The following is an 18,659-nucleotide window of genomic DNA, read 5'->3' on the forward strand; positions in this document are numbered from 1 at the left end:
GAAGCAGGGAAGTAAATATGAAGTATGTTTGCTTCAGAATTGCCTAATTGGCATAGCTGTACCAGCAGAATGCTTCAGGCAAGACCTGGTTCTAGGAACTGCCTTTGGAGCAGAACCTTCTTCATCTGGAAGCTGATGATCACTGTATTTCTGAAAGCTGCACTCTAGCCCTCTTGCAAAGACAGGAATGGTAAGTGTTGTGGTGTTCTGGCTATCAGTTCTCATAGCAGTATAAAAAACATGACCAATTTTTGACTAATTGTGTTAGAAGATGGACAATGAAAGCAGAAGCAGGGGACTTCTAAAGGTATGAAACTTTAACATTAGTCTACTGTGTTTCAGTTTTTTGGTTTTGGGGGGATGCTTGATATGTCCATAGTAGATGGAAACAAACACTAATATACAGTGTGGTAAATAAAAAGAATGGACCTGATAGAGGTATCTGTAGTGCTTAGGATTGTTCTATTACAGTCTGTTCTGTAGAGGCCGAGACATTTACGAGTAAGTAAGCTGACCAAGATTGTAATGACCTATGACTGTCTTTTTCTTTTCTCTTCCCATTACTGAGCATAGTTTTCTGTATTAAAGCTATGTGTTTTCAGGGTTGTTTATGACCTATGTGGAGATATAGGTCAAATCTTCTGTAGTGAAGCCATGGGGCATATATCAATCAAAAGCTGTTGCTTTGAGCTTTGTGGTGGGGGGAGGGAATTCATAAGAATATGTAAGGTGGGTGACAGTTTTGGCTTCATCATGACTTCAGCTGAGTCATTTAAACTCGGTATTTTTTCCCCAATCTACTATATATGATTAAATGAGCTTAATTAAGTGCAATTTGAACACAAAACAGTGGTGTGCCCTTGTATCAAAGAAAGCTAATGCTATCCTGGTCTGTATTAGGGAAAGTATTGCCAGCAGGTCATGGGAGGTGATCCTTTCCCTCTGCTCAGCACTGGTGAGGCCAGACCTGGAATACTGTGTCCAGTTCTGGGCTCCTCAGTACAAGAGGGACTTGGACATACTGGAAAGAGTCCCATTGAGGGCCATCGAGATGATGAAGGGACTGGAGCACTTCTATGAGGAGAGGCTGAGAGAGCTGGGGCAGTTCAGCCTGCAGAAGAGGAGGCTCAGGAGGATCTTACCCAAGTCCATAAATACCTGAAGGGAGGATGCAGCCAGGACTGAGCCAGGCTCTTTTCAGTGTTGCCCAGTGCTGGGACAAGAGGCAGTGTGCACAAACTAGAACACAGGAGATTCCCTCTGAACGTCAGGAAGCACTTCTGTGCTATGTGGGTGACTGAGCACTGGTACGGGTTGTTCAGAGAGGTTGTGAAGTTTCCTTCCTTGGAGGTTTTCAGGAACTGCCTGGATGCGGTCCTGGTTACCGATCTGCAGGTGTCCCCTGCTTGAGCAGGGGGTTGGACCAGACAACTGACCTCCAGAGGTCCCTTGCAACGTTGACCTACTTTGATTCTGTGAGATCATGCTTAAGACCTTCAAGTAGTATGTGTAGAAGCAATGAAATGCAGTATGTAATGGATATACTTATTTTTGTTTAGTCCTATTTTTCACGTCCATGTTAGAATGACAGCTCCTAATTTCTGAGTAGCTTGGAATCCTGTACTTTGGAAATTGTGGTTTAAGTTTTTTTGGTTGCTGTGTCATTGTTGCCTTTTGCCAGTTGCTTAATCTGCTGTGCAGGACAAAACGAGTGGGAGCTACGTAAGAGTTTCTAGTATTTTGCTTGGTATCAGTAGTTGGGAGGTGGCTGTTTGAAGGCTCTGTCAGTTTCCCGTAAAGCGGCAGAACCCCCAGGAAATATATATATTTTTCCCCATGTATTTTCACAAGTCTGCAAAAGAAACATCTATCTCCAGGCCCCCATAAAACCTCGTTCACATACAATTATGAATGCAAATCAGCTATAGATCCTCTTCCAGTTACAGGAGTCAGCAAGCTATCTTGCAGGGTAGAAGAATGAATAACCTATGGCTTGACTGAGGGAAATTGAAGCAGATATTTTTTGTATTTTAGTAGGTCATTTGATACAGAGTTCCTGTCTGTAAGGCTAATGCTAAGAAATAGACTGCTTCCCTAGACACGAAGGCATTCAGCTTTCTCCATCAGGGTAAATGAAAGACCAGGGCCATGTCTGAAATGCACGTGTCAGACATAAGGCTGGGAGAGTTGTTGGATGTCTGCGTTGTGAATTTAGTTGCAGTAGACAGTGAGGTGCTCTGAAAAGGTGCATTTGAAGGTCTTTTCAGGTAGATGGAAAAAGTTGAGGGAACCCTTCCAAGGATTTCTGGACTAATACCTACATGTTGACTGTTTGGTTATTTTTGTACTGAGAAATGTCTTCTTCTGAGTTGCCTTAGATTTCTGTTTTAATAATCCATGTGAAAAGAGACTGACTTTGTTGGAAGGCCCTGAGTCTGTGTATTCCAGTCATGAATATTTTTCATATTATCACTTTTAAAATTTTTTTAACAGTAGTCTAGTTGTATTTATTGTCTTCTGCTGTGTCTGAGAATTTGTGGGTAAGGTATTTATTACACACAAATACAAGTGAGAAGTTAAAAGCATTGCATTATGCATGTCTACAGCCTTGGTTGCAGTGTTACTGCCGGACATAATGAATAGAAGGCTTTCATGCTGGAGATGCTAAGCTGGTAAAGAACTATTAACATCTGCAAAAAAGGATTTCAAGGTCTGTTTTGTTCTGTTTGATTTGTCGATTAATACTCACAGAACTCAGTGGTACAATTCTGCCCCACCTGTGTGTGTGTTTTATTTTCTTTTTTTTAAAGAATCCAAGACTCCTACAGTCCGTGCTGCACCAAAATTACAGAGATTTTTCCAGCTGGTAAAGGCAAGAGCTCTCCTGTACTTGCTGGCTGGGTCATTCCTCTCACGCAATGGGGTAGTAAATAGCTTTTGCCTGATACATTGAATTAAGCAAAATTCCACTGGAGAGAGTGATGACTTGACCTTTTCACTGATGGAAGAAAGGTAAACATGGTTCAATTTTGATCCCTCTCTACAGTATGTTTCAAGAAGATCAAATATCGTTGAGGTGACAAAGCTCGTATGTTATCTAAACGCAGTTGCTGTTACTTGTATCAAATACATTGAAAAAATGTAGGTGGAAAAGTAGATCTGGTATCTCCATTTGCATATTTGGACTAATGTCAATAAATAGCCTTAGCAACTGTATTTGAGCACAATAATGTATTGGGGTGACTAAAGCTGACAGGAGGAAACATTTGGTAACAGTGGTGTCTGGAAGCACAGCAGCAGCTTTCTCTTTTGTTAGGTTACTGAGATAGGGTGGTGTTTTTTTTTTTGTGTGTGTGTGTGGCCTAGTAAATTGATTTGGATAATGTATGTGTAGGATTTCTTTAAAATTCAGGCATTTGAAGTATTTAGGAGAAACAAAACTGAAACTGCTAACATGTCATGCTTGTATATCTCCTTGAATTGTTACCCATTGTATCTGCTTATGCATCTGATCTTTTGAAGGATCTTGCTTTGTTTCTAGCTTGCATGTTGTGCTGTTAAGTCCGTTGTGAAGACTGGATAGCTGATCATCATCTGGAGGCTCTCTAAACACTGTGCTGCCCTGGATTATGTGAAGAAATGGGGATGCCTGGAAACAATGTAAAAAGGCAAACTCCTGGGAAATCCTTCAGGACTCTGGGACTGAACACTTCATCTGTGCTGCAACTATTTCAGCATTTTTCCTGCAAAAGCTCTTCAGGAATGGCTAGTTCCTCTCTTTTAAAGGTCATGTGCTTGGACTAGGATCAGGATTTTTGGGGGTATTCAGAATAGGGTTTTGTTTACATTGTGTCTGCTTTTGTGCTGCAAAGCCTTTACAGAGAAGATTTTATTTGTTGATGTCATGAGGAACTGTTAAAGCTAGGATATCCTAAGAACAAGCGTTTTAAATTTGGCTTCCCTTCTTTTCCCATCCTGACACCATTTGAAATGGCTGTGATGTTTTTCCTTCCAGATAACAAAAGATCCTTGTGACTGTGTGATTAACTACACCTTTTCCTCCCCTCCTTTTATGAAGTTTCTTTTCCAGTAGCACAGTCCTGCCAGGAGCAATGCTAGATCATGGTGCTGGTCTCGTCATCACTGGATGGTAGGCTGTTTTTGGTGTTCCTCCTCTGCAATGCCAACGCTATGTCCAGTTCTCTCAGCTGCTTCAGGAAGCCCCGGTTTGGCAAGATGCATCGGTGCCTTGATACTTGCTCAATGGCATCCACCACTGTCATGTTCTTGTAAATCATCAGGTAAGCTAAGACCAGTGTGGCTGACCGGCTGCGACCCATAGCACAGTGAACCAGGACCTTATCTGCGGAAACAAAGAGAGATTATGCAGAGAAGAAAATGGCATGTTTTTTTTCCTGTTTGTTGTTGTTGTTTTTTTTTGACAGTGACGGTTTCTGTAGTGCCTCTGTTCCGTTTCGGGGGTTGACTACCCTTACCAGCATTTTTGTAAGGTCCATCTTTTTACAGGTGGGGAAACTGAGGCTTTCTGTAGTACCTGAACGCAGTCTACGTTGGAGATTGCCTTTTTAATCCTAAACCAGGTATCTTTGATTTTATCTCTGCAACAGTTGTTTACAAATGCTTTAGGGGCTGACAGAATTGGAAATTTTTTTTGTTCTGACACCATTTTCCTTCAAGATCTAGATCACATCACTTGATCAATTGGCCCAAGTACTTGATTTGTAATATATGGCTGACAGGGCTTCGTTAAGGCTCAGTAATAATATTTTGAGGGCAGAAGGCAAGAAAGGCTGGAGACTTTAATAGACTACCAGGTGGACAGAAAGAAACCATCTCTTAAACTGCAGAGAAGCTGCTTTTGGGATCTTCTCTGGTTAGTGAACTGTACCCTGTCATTTGGAATGACAGTAAGATTTTTGTCACCCACTTCTGATTGTTCTATAGAATCACTTCCTTGAAGCAGTGCCTGTTTTGTATACAGTAAATACAGAGTCTCTGCTAACATTTTTTTTTTTGTGTATCTGGATAGATGTGGTTCATGTTTTAGTTTTGTGACATTGCTTAATTTACCTTTGGACCAGTGGCAGAAAGCCCTTGTTTTAAGGTACTAGTAAGGATGCAGCATTCTCCATGTCCAGGGAGGTGTGGAGGAAGAGTAATAGTAAGTGGGTTCATGTCTGACTGACAGGTTTCAAAACACTTCAAAAGATTTCCAAAATGATGCAAAGCCCTTCAGGGAGTCACACAAAGGGTTGAACTGCTGAAAAAAGTAGATCTGGAGCGCTCTGACACCCTGTTAAGCTGAATTGCCACAGGAAAAAAAAAAAAAAAGTCCTATCAGGGCCAATAATAGTTTGTCAGTTATGCCTAGTGAAAAGTGTTAGGTACAAAGACATGACTCCTGCCAATTTAACTCCTTTGCTTCCAGGCACAAGAGGATGTGTTGGCACAAGTAGCATTGCTGTGTAATGGATGCATCAAGAACTGCCAACACTAGAGGATTAATGGTTACAGTCTGCATCCTAATCCCAGCAGATAGTCTTAGAGGCATCTTGGCAAAATTCCAGTTTCTCTGATAACTAGAAGTGCTTCTTCCTCTCTTGGAAAATGATAATCCCTTCTATTATTACTCCAAATATTTGAAACGGATGAAAACTCTCATTTGTTTGGCCCCTCATGCTTCTATTTACAGCTTCCTACCTTGTAAATGGGTTGCTATTGAGGTGATAAAATACAAGATAGGACAAGGAAAGCTTTGCTTTTGTGTGTGTGGGAAGGAAGGGATCTAGGAGAAAATGTAGTTTCGTATTATATCAACAAAGGCAAAAAGTTGCCATACAACTTTCTGAAATGCCATTTGTTGTAGGAAAATGAAGATCTTGCTTTTTTGTGTATATTCAAAGTCTGACTGCCTACCGTAGCAAAATGCTGGTACTATTCTGCAAAGCCATAGCCCTTCTGTCCTGCTCTGTGGTCTCTTCAGTTTTGATGGTAAGGACCAGTCTAAGTCGTCTTTCCCCAAGAGGGAATCCTCCTGCAGTCTCTCTGATTTTGGCCAGTTATATTCAGTTGCACCTTGGAGGACATAAAATAGCAGTATGTAGAGCCAGAGGTCTGCTGAGTGGTGACAGGTCCCCGAACTACTCTTGTCACTTAGCTTGGGCTTGTGCTTCTTGAAAATCTGTCTAGATGTAGCATTTACTTTCCAGAGCCAGATGGAGTGGTAAATGTTGAGGTGTCTTTGGTAAAATGCTTTAGGTCTTTACATCTATCTCATGTTTTCTTCTCACATTGCTTTTGTTTTTTTAATCCATCTCTAAGGTAATTTTTGCCACGACATCTTTACATGAAAAGAAAATGCTATTCTTTTCCGTTTTACATTTTGAGGAACAAAAGCACCAAGAGAATGAGTACTAAATCTGCAGCGTAGAAGGGAACTTAGAAGTTCCTTAAAATAGTGCCTTTTCTTTTATACCAGCCTCCCTGGTATAAAATTTTAAGCTGTCCTAAGGCCTGAATTCTGTGTTTTGGGAAATCCTTATGCACAGCTGAAGGATAGCATGCATGATTGTGAACAGTTTGAGTTTGCCTCTAAAGTTTGCTCTCCTAGCTGAGCTATTTTCATCTTTCTTACATCCATCTGTCCATGCTCAAAGTCTGCAAATACTGCTCTCATGAGGGAGCTTCTTAACCATGACAAAAATTTTGAAGTTAGAGTCAGAGTTATCACATTAGAACTGTTTTGGCAGCATCTACATTGCCAGGTTTTCTGGCCTGTTGCAGAAGAAGAGGCTTCTTCATTTGTGTGACAGCTTGTTTCAACAATATTGATTACTGAGCATCTCAGCAGAAAGCGTTGTGTAAAGGCATGTAGTCAGTGTATTTGGTCACTCGGTTGGCTGTGAAGGTTACACCTCAAGCAGTGTGGTGTACAGATGAAGCAAATTCATTCACACGTTCTGATCAAAAGGTGGAAACATTTTTTTTCCCTTCTCTCTGTTCACATTTCCTGAACTCTCATGCAGAGTAACTAATGACTTCATAGTAATGGGTGTAATTATGCCACTGATCAGAAGTGTTTAGCCCCAAATACTGAGTTCTGCAGTCCTATTTCATTACCACTGGGGAAAGGCACTTGGTTACTTACTATAAAATATCATTTAGGAATCTGGATGCTTCCTGTCAGTCAGGATGTTGCAGTTAAATAGCTGTTTCATTAGGCCCTTGAAATGCACAACATCTTCTAGACCAGATGTGCATTCAGAGATAGGATGCTATCTGTTCCCATTGTTTAAAAACTGTGTGGATGTGGCAGTCAGTGCGCAGCTACAGAAATTACTTAAGCTGGTAAGGTCTACTTAAGTGCAGATTTTTTTCTGGTAGAAATGAATCCAGTTACTCTTTGACTTGGATCTTTTGTTTTGGTGCTGGGACAGTTCTTTGATGTGGTTTTGAAACAAGAAGGTTCACCTTCCCCCTGTCCTGTCCTCCCCTGCCCCTATAGGTATTGGGATGCAAGTTTTTTCTAGACTTTGCAGCCTTGCTTGTGCTTATTTCTGTACCTCAGTGCAGCAGACAAAGGTATTACAGGAACAGGAAGGAAGTCTGTGTTTCTTACTTCAGCTACTCCAGTTTGATACTGACCTCTGGCTTTCAGCCATGGCTAGACACAGGTGTGTTTTAGTTATCCACTCCTTCCCAAAGGCAGTGCTTCAGACAGACTTTTTGCAATGCCAGGTACTTTTTCTTCACAAGTAAGCAAGCTCCTCGAGCTGTTTCTCTTCTATTAGGACTTTGATTTTAAAACAACTGCTTTCAAGACTTTCTTCTAAGCAAGGGAAGAGACTTTTGCTGTAGACTGCATTAACTGAAAGGCTAAAATTGTAAAGACCTGGATGGCTTTGGGGGTAAGCCAGGTAGTAGCTTGCTACAGCTAAGCTAAACAGCCAAGAACAGGATCTGACAGGAGACTAGCAACTTGATATGTGACTCTCTGGTATTAAGGTCTTTGTAGGTTGGCTGGGAGTCTTAAGTTTCTCTGCTGGTTTCTGGTAAAATATACTGTTGAGATAAAGTATTTTGGGGGGGGGGAGGAGTAGGAGTGATACTGAAAGCCAATGTGAGGCCTAGGCTTGTAGCTCTTCACATCAGTTTAAAACCTTCTGATAGAACACTGCTGGAGGTTGGCAAATAATGAATTGGTATAATCAAGCTGAGAAATAATAAAGGCTTTAACAAAATGTTTCTAGATCTCTGCTGTCAGAGCTGTTTCCATCTCCAGCTCCTTGGTAGATGGCAGAGAGAAATCTGTGTTACAGCTTGGGGTAGAGCTGATGGCCAGGTAGGAAGGTGGGTTTTGTACTTGTAGGGAGTGAAGCTGTGGAGTGACAGCCTGAAATCTTTGCAAAAAACTTGTATTCCACTATCACCACTATGCAGCCTGTTTTCATTAAACCTTTCTCAATAGGCACTAATTTGAGGAAAAGACAGCTAATTCAAGGACCCTATGCAACGTCTGTTGGTCTCAGAGCTGTTTATGAAGGAGTCAAAACAACAAAAAATCTGTGTTGGACAGGAGACCTTAATGCAAATTGTGATGTGGACTTTGTCCAGCAGCTTGGTGTAGGGGCTCTTGGGTTGGGTTGGTACCCTGCACTGCAGTGAGAAAGGTCCAGTTGCTATCACTATCCAAATAGTTTCCTTCTACTGGTTTTGAATTCTCTCTGATATTGTATTGGACTTGTTTCACTCCCACAGAGATGGATGTGGTGAACTACACTTATAATCAGATGGAGTAAAAACTGTCCTGTTTTTAACCAATTTCAGCACTCTCCTTACTTCTTTCATCCTGAAGCGCATTATCAATGAATTTAGAAGCGGAATAAAAGAACTGGCTGAGCTTGAAAGTGGGGAGATCATCTGCTTCCACTCCATGGTACTCCACAGCCATGTCATGGTAATATTCTGGCCCTGTGTCCACATTCTTCTGACCGTGAGCCGCATTGAGGATGTGGGTGAAGCCTGCCTTCTCAAGGCTGTAGCGGTCTAACGCAGTTTTCCTGTTAAAACAAAAACGGTCCTGTAAATGAAGAAGCTTCTTACTCATCCAGCAAGCCAGGAAAAACAACAAAATCTGATTTGATATGTGCTAAGTGTTAATGAAACTGGTAATTCTTCAAAATCAGCCATTTGCCATTGTAAAGATTTTAAGATGTTGTCATTTATGGAGAATGACCGCTCTGTAGTTCTTAACTATCTTTCCCAGGCCCTGGGAACACCTTAAAAATGAATTTATTTTCCTGGCACCCTTGTAACACAGGAATACTGGCTAATATCCATCTTATACAAGAAGAAACTTGAGATACTGAAAGAAATAGAATGAATTATTTAAGGTTGTAAAAAACAGATTGGTGGCAGAACTTGAAATAGGACCCATGAACGCTGATTTCCCCTTCTCTCCCATCATTTGATATTGCAGAACTAATGGAAGAGTCAGTGATATGTGAGTAGTAAGATAAAGAGTTTCTTCAAAAAGAAACTCTTCATCTCTAAAAGAAGTTACTGAGCTTCCCCCCCCCTCCATTTATTCTTGAAAAAAAAAAAAGAGAGAAAAAAAACCCCACACCCTTCCTGTGGTCACAGCTCCCTATCAGGTTCCTTTTACTGTCATGTTGGGTTAAACCAGAGATGTAAAGCAAAAAGAACTAGATAAGAAAATTGGTTATCAGCCTCCAGTGAAAGCTGAAAGTAATATTTTTAGCTTAATATCATATGTATTTTTGTTCTCTCTTCTCCTGGACAAGGGATGTGAGATAGAGGAGGAAATCCTAGGTTTTTGTGTGTCCAGTACCTGCTGTAAGTGCTTGCCAGACGCCTGAAATCCCTCAAAAAGTACAGAATTTGTGGTCAGGCACATAAAAATTCATTTTTGTCTGAACAATTGTGTTACAGAAAGCTTTTAATTCTGGAAAGTTTTGTTCTGGAAAAGCTGTCAAGTTTCATTAGTGCATAGGAAGGTTACTGCTTTTTACAAAAAAAAAAAAAGAAATAATTCTATAGGCTTTATTCTGTTAATATATTTTCACTAACTACTGCTGCCATAAATGAATTAGTGCGTGATGTGAAACAGCTTTTTCCAACCAAAAGTACCTCTCTCTGTGAATGTTTCCTGAACATTTCAATGTGTAAATGTATTTGCTGTCACACAAGATGTCATTCTGAGCTACCTGTTGTGTTTCATAACTCTGGTGGTGACAGCTCAGAATGGCTTGAAGTTGACTCCACCTTCCCACCCTCTGTCAAAGTCAAAATCCCACTCTGAGCAGTCAAGAATGTAGTGATTAGAGCAGTTAACTAGGGTATAGATGCTGAAGGTCTTACCTATGCTCTTTCTGATTTAAATTAAGCTCATAATAATTGGCTGTTCTGAGTAGATCCCTCTCGCTGCAGAAATTCCCTTCTGGACAGGAATGCTCCCTGCTGGCATTTTTACTATGAAATAATGTCACATCCATCATGCAATGATTTAAAAAGTAAATAAAAATTGAGTTAGTGGTGTGATCCCTGTCTTAAGTTCAGTAGACTCTAGAGGACAGAGAGGCAGTCATATCTTGCTGCTAGTGCTGTGACTTTCTACCTTCACCTCAGGTTAGACAGTACTGACTCCTCCTTTTTGTGTTCTTGTTGCAGTGATTGACTTAGACTTTTCTTTTTATGCCTCATTTTAGGAGACTTACTCCTTAGAATTCTCTTTTTTGAGGTAGATGTGCTGTATATACTTGGCCAGCAGAGGCATTTAAGTGTTGGCCTGTAAAGATGGCCAATACTTATAAAAACAAACTAAAAATAAAACCCCAAACTGTTAAAAAGTTGTACTGTCTAAAGAGTAAAGGGGTAGTGAATAACCACGGGTTTTGGCCAAATTGACATGCTTGATGTCAACTACAAATTCTGCTTCCAAATGGTCTTATTTTGTTTTGCCTCCGTGATCCTGGAATAGAGGGTAAAGTTTTCCATTCACTGGACTTGGCCCAAAGCATGAATCCAACAATTGAAAGATTGGTGTTTTCAGATGAAAACTGTGTTCAGCTAGAATCACTGCAAGTCCTACACGCTGAATAGCAAGTAGTATTGCATTGTAGTTAAGGTCAGTGGAAAACTGAAGCAAGTTTTGATGGACTATAGATACTGCCAAACTTGGTTTCTGCAAGCACTGCTCAGGCTAATAAAAAGCATTTGAATTAAATGATGATGATGCTCTGAGCAAGGATAATGTCAAAGAATAGCTCACATGATAATCATATTAACGTTTGACACTATTACATTCACCTGGAATCCAATTTTCCTTTTTCCTAGATTAGGTTCTCAGGAGACTGCCTTTTGTCCTAGTGAGTGCATCTAATGCATGTGTTTCTGACAGGTGTGCTTACAGTCTTTTTCTATGGCTCAGGATCTTTTTTTAAGTGTTCAGTGTCCCCGTTGTTTTAATAGGAGTTCAGAATTAAGAGGTACTGTCTTTCACTAACTGCATAAGCAGCCAGCTCAGTCTGGCAGAGTTCCTGGGAACTGGAGTTGGTTAGCATGCATTGGGCTGGTTGTGTATGGTCCTTATTTATTTGTTTCGGTATGAAAATCTTAAACCTATATCCATCCAGTTGCTCCTATGCTGCCTAATCTTTCAGTGCTTAAAATGCCAATGCTTTTTAGGTCAGGGTCTAGTGTTGTGCCCTGGCTTTGAGGAAATTTCCTGGTTCCCCAGGCTTTTCTGTTTTTTCCCTTTCTGTCACATGTCTTCCGTACCCAGCCTTGCACATAGCTGCATGCTGTGAATTTGGGGCCCAGCATGGGATTAATCCTCCTCCTCTTTCTAATTAAACAAAAGACAGTCAGTTGTTCATTTTGCATTGGAATTCAGATCGGCCTTTGCCTTGGCCTGTTGGAGTGTGGCTGTACACTCACTCACACTCTGTGCTCACTCAGTGCTGCCCATGGCTTGCAAAGGGAGTGAGGAGCAGCAACAGATCTACCTTGAATGCTGATGTACAAAGCTCATTGTAAGAGCTTAGACTTAACTAAATCATCTTCTTTGAAATCTCTTCCTTTAAGTAAATTATAAGTGTACCAAGGAGATACCTGGGGAGATACTTATTCCACTGTTTTTGACATGAGAGTGTATATTCAGTTTTTCTTGGTGCTTAGGATACAGTTACTGTGCGATATAAAATAGTGTTCACAGGATTGCAAGAGATGCCTGTCTTGAGCTTTGGAATATGTGTCTTAGAGGAGAGCTTAAGTGATACTTACTCTTTCAGGAATGAGAGTGCTTGGTTTCAAACTTCATATACTAAGACTAAGATTTTCGGAAGCACTTACGTGCTTTTTCCTTCCACTCCATCCCCAGAGTCTTACACTTGATAAGTATGTTTTCATAAAAGATGCTTCTGCTATTCTTTTGAAAACTTTATTAATTCTTCTGAAACCTTTCCCCAGAAGCTAGGCAAACTGCCCAGTTGAACCACTGCTTGTCATACTGATCTGCCTTTTCACTCCCGTGTAATCCATCTTTCTATTTTGATAATAAAAGCTGTGGGGCAGGCGTTGCGTGAGTTAAGACTGCCATTGCCATCATACAGTTCATGCTGTATCTGCAGCATGTTGACTGCTAGTTAGCAGAGAGCTAGAAGTAGGCTGTTAATTTTCATGAAGGGGGACCATACACCTGAAAATGCAAATGTGACTGTGCCCCTTGATATGTTTGCTTGGACCAGCTTTAGCCACCCAGTGAGCTCCAGCTTTCTGTGTAGGACTGGCTTGCTTTTCAACCTCAGCTGAATCTGTAGTGTAGATACTATTGTGGAAGTATCCTTCACTGCCTCCTTATTCTAACCAAAGCCTGTTTTTTTTTGTTTGTTTCATCTTGTCTGCTACTCCGGGTTATATCACAAGGATAATAGGGGAATAATTTTGATCTTCCTTGCAGTTTTTACGGTGTTTGAACCATTATTATTTTAGATGAACAGAAAGAATACATCAAGCATCAATATTTGCAAGTATCCAGACTAATAGCATGGGATAGTTAGATAGCAGAGACTGTTGTATGAATTGTGTACCTTTTTGGAGGATTTATTGTGCAATTTCTAATTCATTTTCAGCTGAAAGTGGCACAGGTAGTTTTCCCCTTGTAATTGGCTCAATACCAGACTCTAACAGTTGAGCTAACAATATTTGCTTTTTTCCCCACTTTGAGTGCTGCTATTTCCTAATAAAATGCAATTAATATTTCTATTTTTGTGATGGTGATTGAATTTAAAGTAGCCATTGTAAAGAGGAGTTTGCTATAATTGCCAGTGTAGGTGAAGCCATAAGCATTTGATTACTCTTTCAATTGTTTTCATTTTGTACATCTTCACCATCTGTGCTATTAGCACTTGATTTCCTCTTACATGATGCAGTTGTGGTCTCCAGTGGCTGCCCTGAGTGTGTTTCTACACAGAGGAGGTGAAGTGTGGCGCTGGGAGATAACAGTTAAAATTTCAGTATAATTCATTTTAGTAAGGGATGAACTGGGCAGATTGGTCCCATGTAAAAACTCATCAGCTCTTCAATTCAGAGCACATAAACATATGTTAAAAGTTAAGCATACCCATAAGTCCCTCTCTGTATAGCAAAGCAGGATAAGCAAAAGCTCAGTCCTTTGCTGAATCAGACCCTGCATTTACTGTAGGACAGATGGACTCATAAAGATGCTTTGAAAATTCTGAGGCAAGGGGAAGTACTTTGATATGGGAATGCCACCTAAGTGGTGAAAATCAGAGGTGAAATAACTTTCATGTAGGGATATATTCATGATATCAGACCACCACCCAGAGGGACCAACTGACCCAAACAAAAATGTCATCCGCTTTCAGATGGTTCCATCTTTCTTAGGCTGTGAAAGGGCACGTAAAGGACATGCCCAAGACTTTAACTGTGCCTGCTGTCAGTTTTAAAGCTTAGAGTTGTACAAGAAAAGGCAAGTGCTGCAGCAAATTTGGCCTTCTGAAAGCAACAATATAAGTAAAGTAGCTATAATGTAAAAGAGAATCCTTCCTTTAAATTTGCCATCTCCAGTGTATCAATTCTCTTTTTTCTCTTTTCAGAATACTGCCATGAACAAGCTTTAGTCCAGCTACTTCTGTCAGGAAGGTGCCCAAACCAATGGGATTTGGAAGAGAGGGAAAAAAAACTTGCAAGGGCCACAGCCTGCACCTTCACATTAAGTATCTTAACAGCAGTTAACAAAGGGAAGAGAAGGTGGCTTATGATAAAAATCCAAGCGCATCTAAAAGAAGGGAAGGAATTCTGTGAGATTTCTCACGAGGAAAGTGAGCAAAGCAGCTCCCTCCATGGGAAAGTCGGCTCTTCATAGCTGGTACTGGCTGACTAGACAACTGGTACGTTTATAAGCTCTAAGTAGAGCCAAGTCTCTTAAACTTGGTGCAAAGGTTGAGCAATGTAAGCATGTTTCAGCATAGGCTCTTAAAGCCCACAGATAGATGTGACCCAGATTGACAAAACACAAGGAAATCTGAGGCAACACATTACTAGAAGAGGAATTGTTGTTCTCAAACTTTTCCATTTTCTTAAACACTGAAGGGAAGCGTAATGCAGGATGGTAACTTACCAGATGGTCAGTGTCAGAAAGAAGCATCCTGAATATAGGCAATACTGACACTTTCTTAAGAAAATCTGGCAGCTCTCCCTCCTGAGGAGAGATGTAGAGAATTTCCAATAATACTGACCCAATTTCCTGTAGCACTGAGGGAGTCTAGTGATAGTGTAGCATTGTATCCCCTTTTCCTTCTGAGGTGTTGCTCCATTTCTGTGGATACCTCCTGTTCAGTGTGAATTAGAAGAATTTTTTGGTACCACTGAAAGTACTGAAAAAGATCTTTATAACTTGTAGTAGGAAAAGATTTAGCAGCCAATTTTCCTCTAGCCCCAAATGGTGGATTTTTTTCTTCTGTGTGTATGCATGCATTTTTGCAAGTGATACAACATATATAAAGGAAATTCCTTTCAGCTGTCTATATAGCAAAGACATCAAACACACTTGATGTAGCCAGTTCGCGGTCCCAACTTCAGTCACTTGTGTGCCTCATCAAGTGTTAGAAATCATCAGTAGACTGGGACATTGTCTGGGGAAGGCTGGATGACAAGTGTTACTTGTCTTGGAAATGGTGTTTTACGAAGTTTATTGTCCAGTGTTACAGATCTGATTTTCTGGATTGTTAAACTGCTGTTACAGTTGGCAGATTCTCATACTAACAGAGTTGAAACTATGTCCTCATGAGTGTTGTTCTATCTAAATCTACATGCTCTCCTATTTTTCTATGATTAATACTCATATAAGTCCTAGGAGTTCATAATGCTAACCAGTGGGAGGTAACTGTTTGTTGCCCTGAGTGAGTACCATCTGTTTTCTTGTAGATTAACATAAATTGTCTTTCTACTTAGTCACTTGGAAAGAAACATATTGTATTGTTTTCTGGAGAAGGGAAAGGGGAGAGTCAAGAACGTATTTAAAGTTATATATTTTAATTATCATAGGCTCTGATCTGTAGGTGTGAGCTACATGCATGCTTTGTTGAACCTTACGTGTGTTAGTTCTCAAAACTGTAACTCCTGGGGCTCTACAGGAACAAACATAGACCTTCACTGTCTTGAAGTGCAAGCTCAGTTCAGGTGCCTATCCAGAAGTCTGGTTTTTGTTTTTAAGCTGTAAGGAATTAGTCTCCAGAATATTTCCTTTCCTGTGGGAGTAGTTTGAGAGCACAGTAAGACTTGAAATTGTCTTAAATCCTAATGAGAGGTAGAAGAAGGCTAAGAGGAAATAAAAATGTTAGGAGCTCTTTGTCTTCAGTTAAAATATTCACTGAAACTCAGGAATGTGGAATCATAAACATTGTGTTGAGCAACAAGGCAATCACTGTCAAGCCACAAAGAAGAAACGACAAGCTGTGTGTCTGGCAGAGATTTTCCATGCAATTGCAGTGAACCAGGCAGGTTTGGGATTAGCCAGTAAAACTGCCCATGCAAGTAACCTGGTGACCGGTGAGAGAAGGAAGCAAGACAAAGCTGCTTTTCTATTTCTTTAGAAGGCTTCAGGATGTGAGGAGGACAAAGGCAGGCACTAATCCTGGTAGCAGATGAATCAAAATCTTGGCAAAGCAGTCTTTATTCCTATCACTGGGCTGTCTCCTACAAGTTCCAGTGTCTGGTCTTTTAAAAGTCCTTGGAACTTGCTGGAGGAAAATTTCAATTGGAGCTGAACACAGCATGTTATATTTTGAGGCTTTGATTATTCTGGGCCTGACAGGCTCATGGAGGTTTCATTGCCTCTGGGCAACATCTGCAGTGAAGCCTTGTAACAAAGGGATTGAGTGGCCTCACAGGGCTCCTTGATAGCCTGTATTGCATTAGATGGAAGATGTGGTTACGTAGTCAGGGTAATTAATTAGCATTTCCATAAGCAGTCACAAGTCATGTTAACCTTGTAAATGCAGGAGGCAGGAATGAAGCACAGATGTGAAGGCTCTGAAGATAAACTCTGCATGTGTGTGTTCACTTGATTTTGTTGATGAGCTCCACTGAATTCTTTTAAGATCAACCTTAATTTAGCATGGCTAAGGATGCAAATACACCCAACATCTGTTCATGTCTCCATGGCAGCTCTTCGGTGACCAGGGCTACAGTAAGATCTTAAAATAAAACATTACAAACCCCCCTGACACACTGAAGAGGAAGCTGTTGGTCAGAGGTAAGATGTGGAGCTGGCTGAGGAAAAATATTAGAGGTTCCCGGACCTTGCCTGCTTCAGATCAAGTGCCTGTTCTGGTAACGAAACCTGCATCTTGCCTGCAGACCAGTTCTCATCTTGAATTTTCTGGTGCTGCCTGTCAAGCTTGCCCTCAGCTGCCTGATGATAGTCATCCTCTTGTTGGGAGCCCCATTTTCTGGTGCAGCTTTACTTCTGTTCACCCCCTGCACAAAACCATTCCCTGCTTCTTTTTCCTTCCCTGTTGGCTTTCTCATTTTTCCTGGTCACATGGGGGACCTGTTTCCCCTTGAAGCACCACTGCTTTTCCTCCTGACTCAAGACCTGTCCCCTGCAGAAATAAACAGCTGCCCGGCTTAAATGGGTGTAGCTGTAAATATCTCTTGAGAAGCTTGTTTTTCTATATCTCTGCTTAGTTTGTACTAAGTGGAAGTGTGCATTTTATTCAGTCATAGCTCTTAGCAGTTACTCAACTGCAAGGTGTAACAAGCCACCGTGACAGGAACAATGACAGGAAAGACAGTCATTGGGAGAGTGTCCTGGGTTTAGAAACTATGGCTGGCCAAAGACCCGTTGTCTCGTTGGGATCCTTTGCTCAGAGGGCAAAGTTGGAGCTTTATCACAGGGGTAAGAGGGAAATTATCCTAACCACGTCATTCAGAATAGTTCTGGTGACTTTGAACAGGGATGTAGGAAATGAATGCCGGAAGAAGCTGTTGCTTTTTGCTGAATCTTGAACTAGAAATATCTAACAAAAGGGGCAGAATAGGATGGGGAGAAAACAGCTCAAACCTATTTTCTCTTGTTCTTGAGCAGACAATCTCCCCCCCCACACACACACACACCCAGTGGCTGCCCCTGCTTGGTTAAAGCCCGGATCTCCAGTGTGTCTCTCTGTTGCCTCTGGCACCACAAAAGTAATTGGTCAATGATATTAGGAGCCTCATAACTTCCAAAGCTGTGTATCTTTCTTCTTTTATAAGCTGGTAACAGATGAATTTTAGGACCTTTTAAAAAAATTATTGAGAGCTTTGGAGTCAGTGGGGCTCCTGCTTGTGCCTTAGAATGGTGGTGTAAAGTAAATGTCATGTTAGAGAAGGGTGTAGAAGAAAATGGAAGTGTACCAATAATGCCTAAAGGGTAAGAAAGGCTCTCTTGCTCTGCTCAGGGTTTGGGTTGGGGGATTTTCTGATGGCCGGTCTGCTGCGTCAATTGGCTCTGCATGTCAGAATAGCCTGTTTCAGCTTAGTCCTGTGTTCAGCAGAGCCAAGTCTGTTTTGCAGGCTTGTTTTTTGTTTTTTGTTTTTGTTTTTTTTTCCAAATCACATTTGGTCTGATCAGTGAGATGCATCTCTGCAGCTTTGCCTTTCAGCAGGGTACCATTTGTTTTAATCTCTTGAGCAATTTGGAAATGCAGAGTACTCCATGTATGCAGGCATAGGCTTGGAAGCACAGAAATACCACCGCAAGTTCAGCTGTCTTTTCAGTCACTTTTCAAGAATTACATGTTGGGTTCAAACCAACCTAGGCTATGGCACAAAGATATGGTACAACAGAGCTAGAAAGTGCCCTTCAGTCAGTGTAACTGTGGAAGGACTTTCACTCGGAGATAAATGACAAATAACCGTTTGAAATGAATGATTTAAAAATGGGTGGTGTAAAGATGGAAGTGACTAGCTTCAACCTCTGCAGGCTGTGCTACTGCCGTGACTGCTGTGTTGCTCGGTGTTTAACAGCAGACCCCTCTGCATTCAACCAGTGCTTCCTTGGAGCAGCAGCAACCCAAACCGTGTGCGCATGTTCTGTGAGGGCCGTGGCACAC

General features: G+C 41.1%; 1 protein-coding gene across 3 annotated transcripts in view; it reads right to left on the reverse strand.

Annotated features, from left to right (window-relative positions):
- Window positions 1-2,007: 2,007 nt before the first annotated feature.
- The window catches only part of DUSP29 (dual specificity phosphatase 29), a 37,367-nt gene continuing 20,715 nt past the window's right edge, over window positions 2,008-18,659 (reverse strand). For all 3 annotated transcript variants that reach the window (XM_083844708.1, XM_083844710.1, XM_083844709.1), the window contains 2 exons: window positions 8,860-9,080; window positions 2,008-4,363 (listed from right to left, as the gene is read on the reverse strand). In XM_083844708.1, coding sequence (XP_083700834.1) covers window positions 4,116-4,363; window positions 8,860-9,080 — 469 coding nt within the window. In that variant the 3' untranslated portion in view covers window positions 2,008-4,115. The remainder of the gene's footprint in view (window positions 4,364-8,859; window positions 9,081-18,659) is intronic.

This window comes from Anser anser (genome assembly GCF_964211835.1).
Source record: "Anser anser genome assembly, chromosome: 7".
Classification (NCBI taxonomy): Eukaryota; Metazoa; Chordata; class Aves; order Anseriformes; family Anatidae; genus Anser; species Anser anser.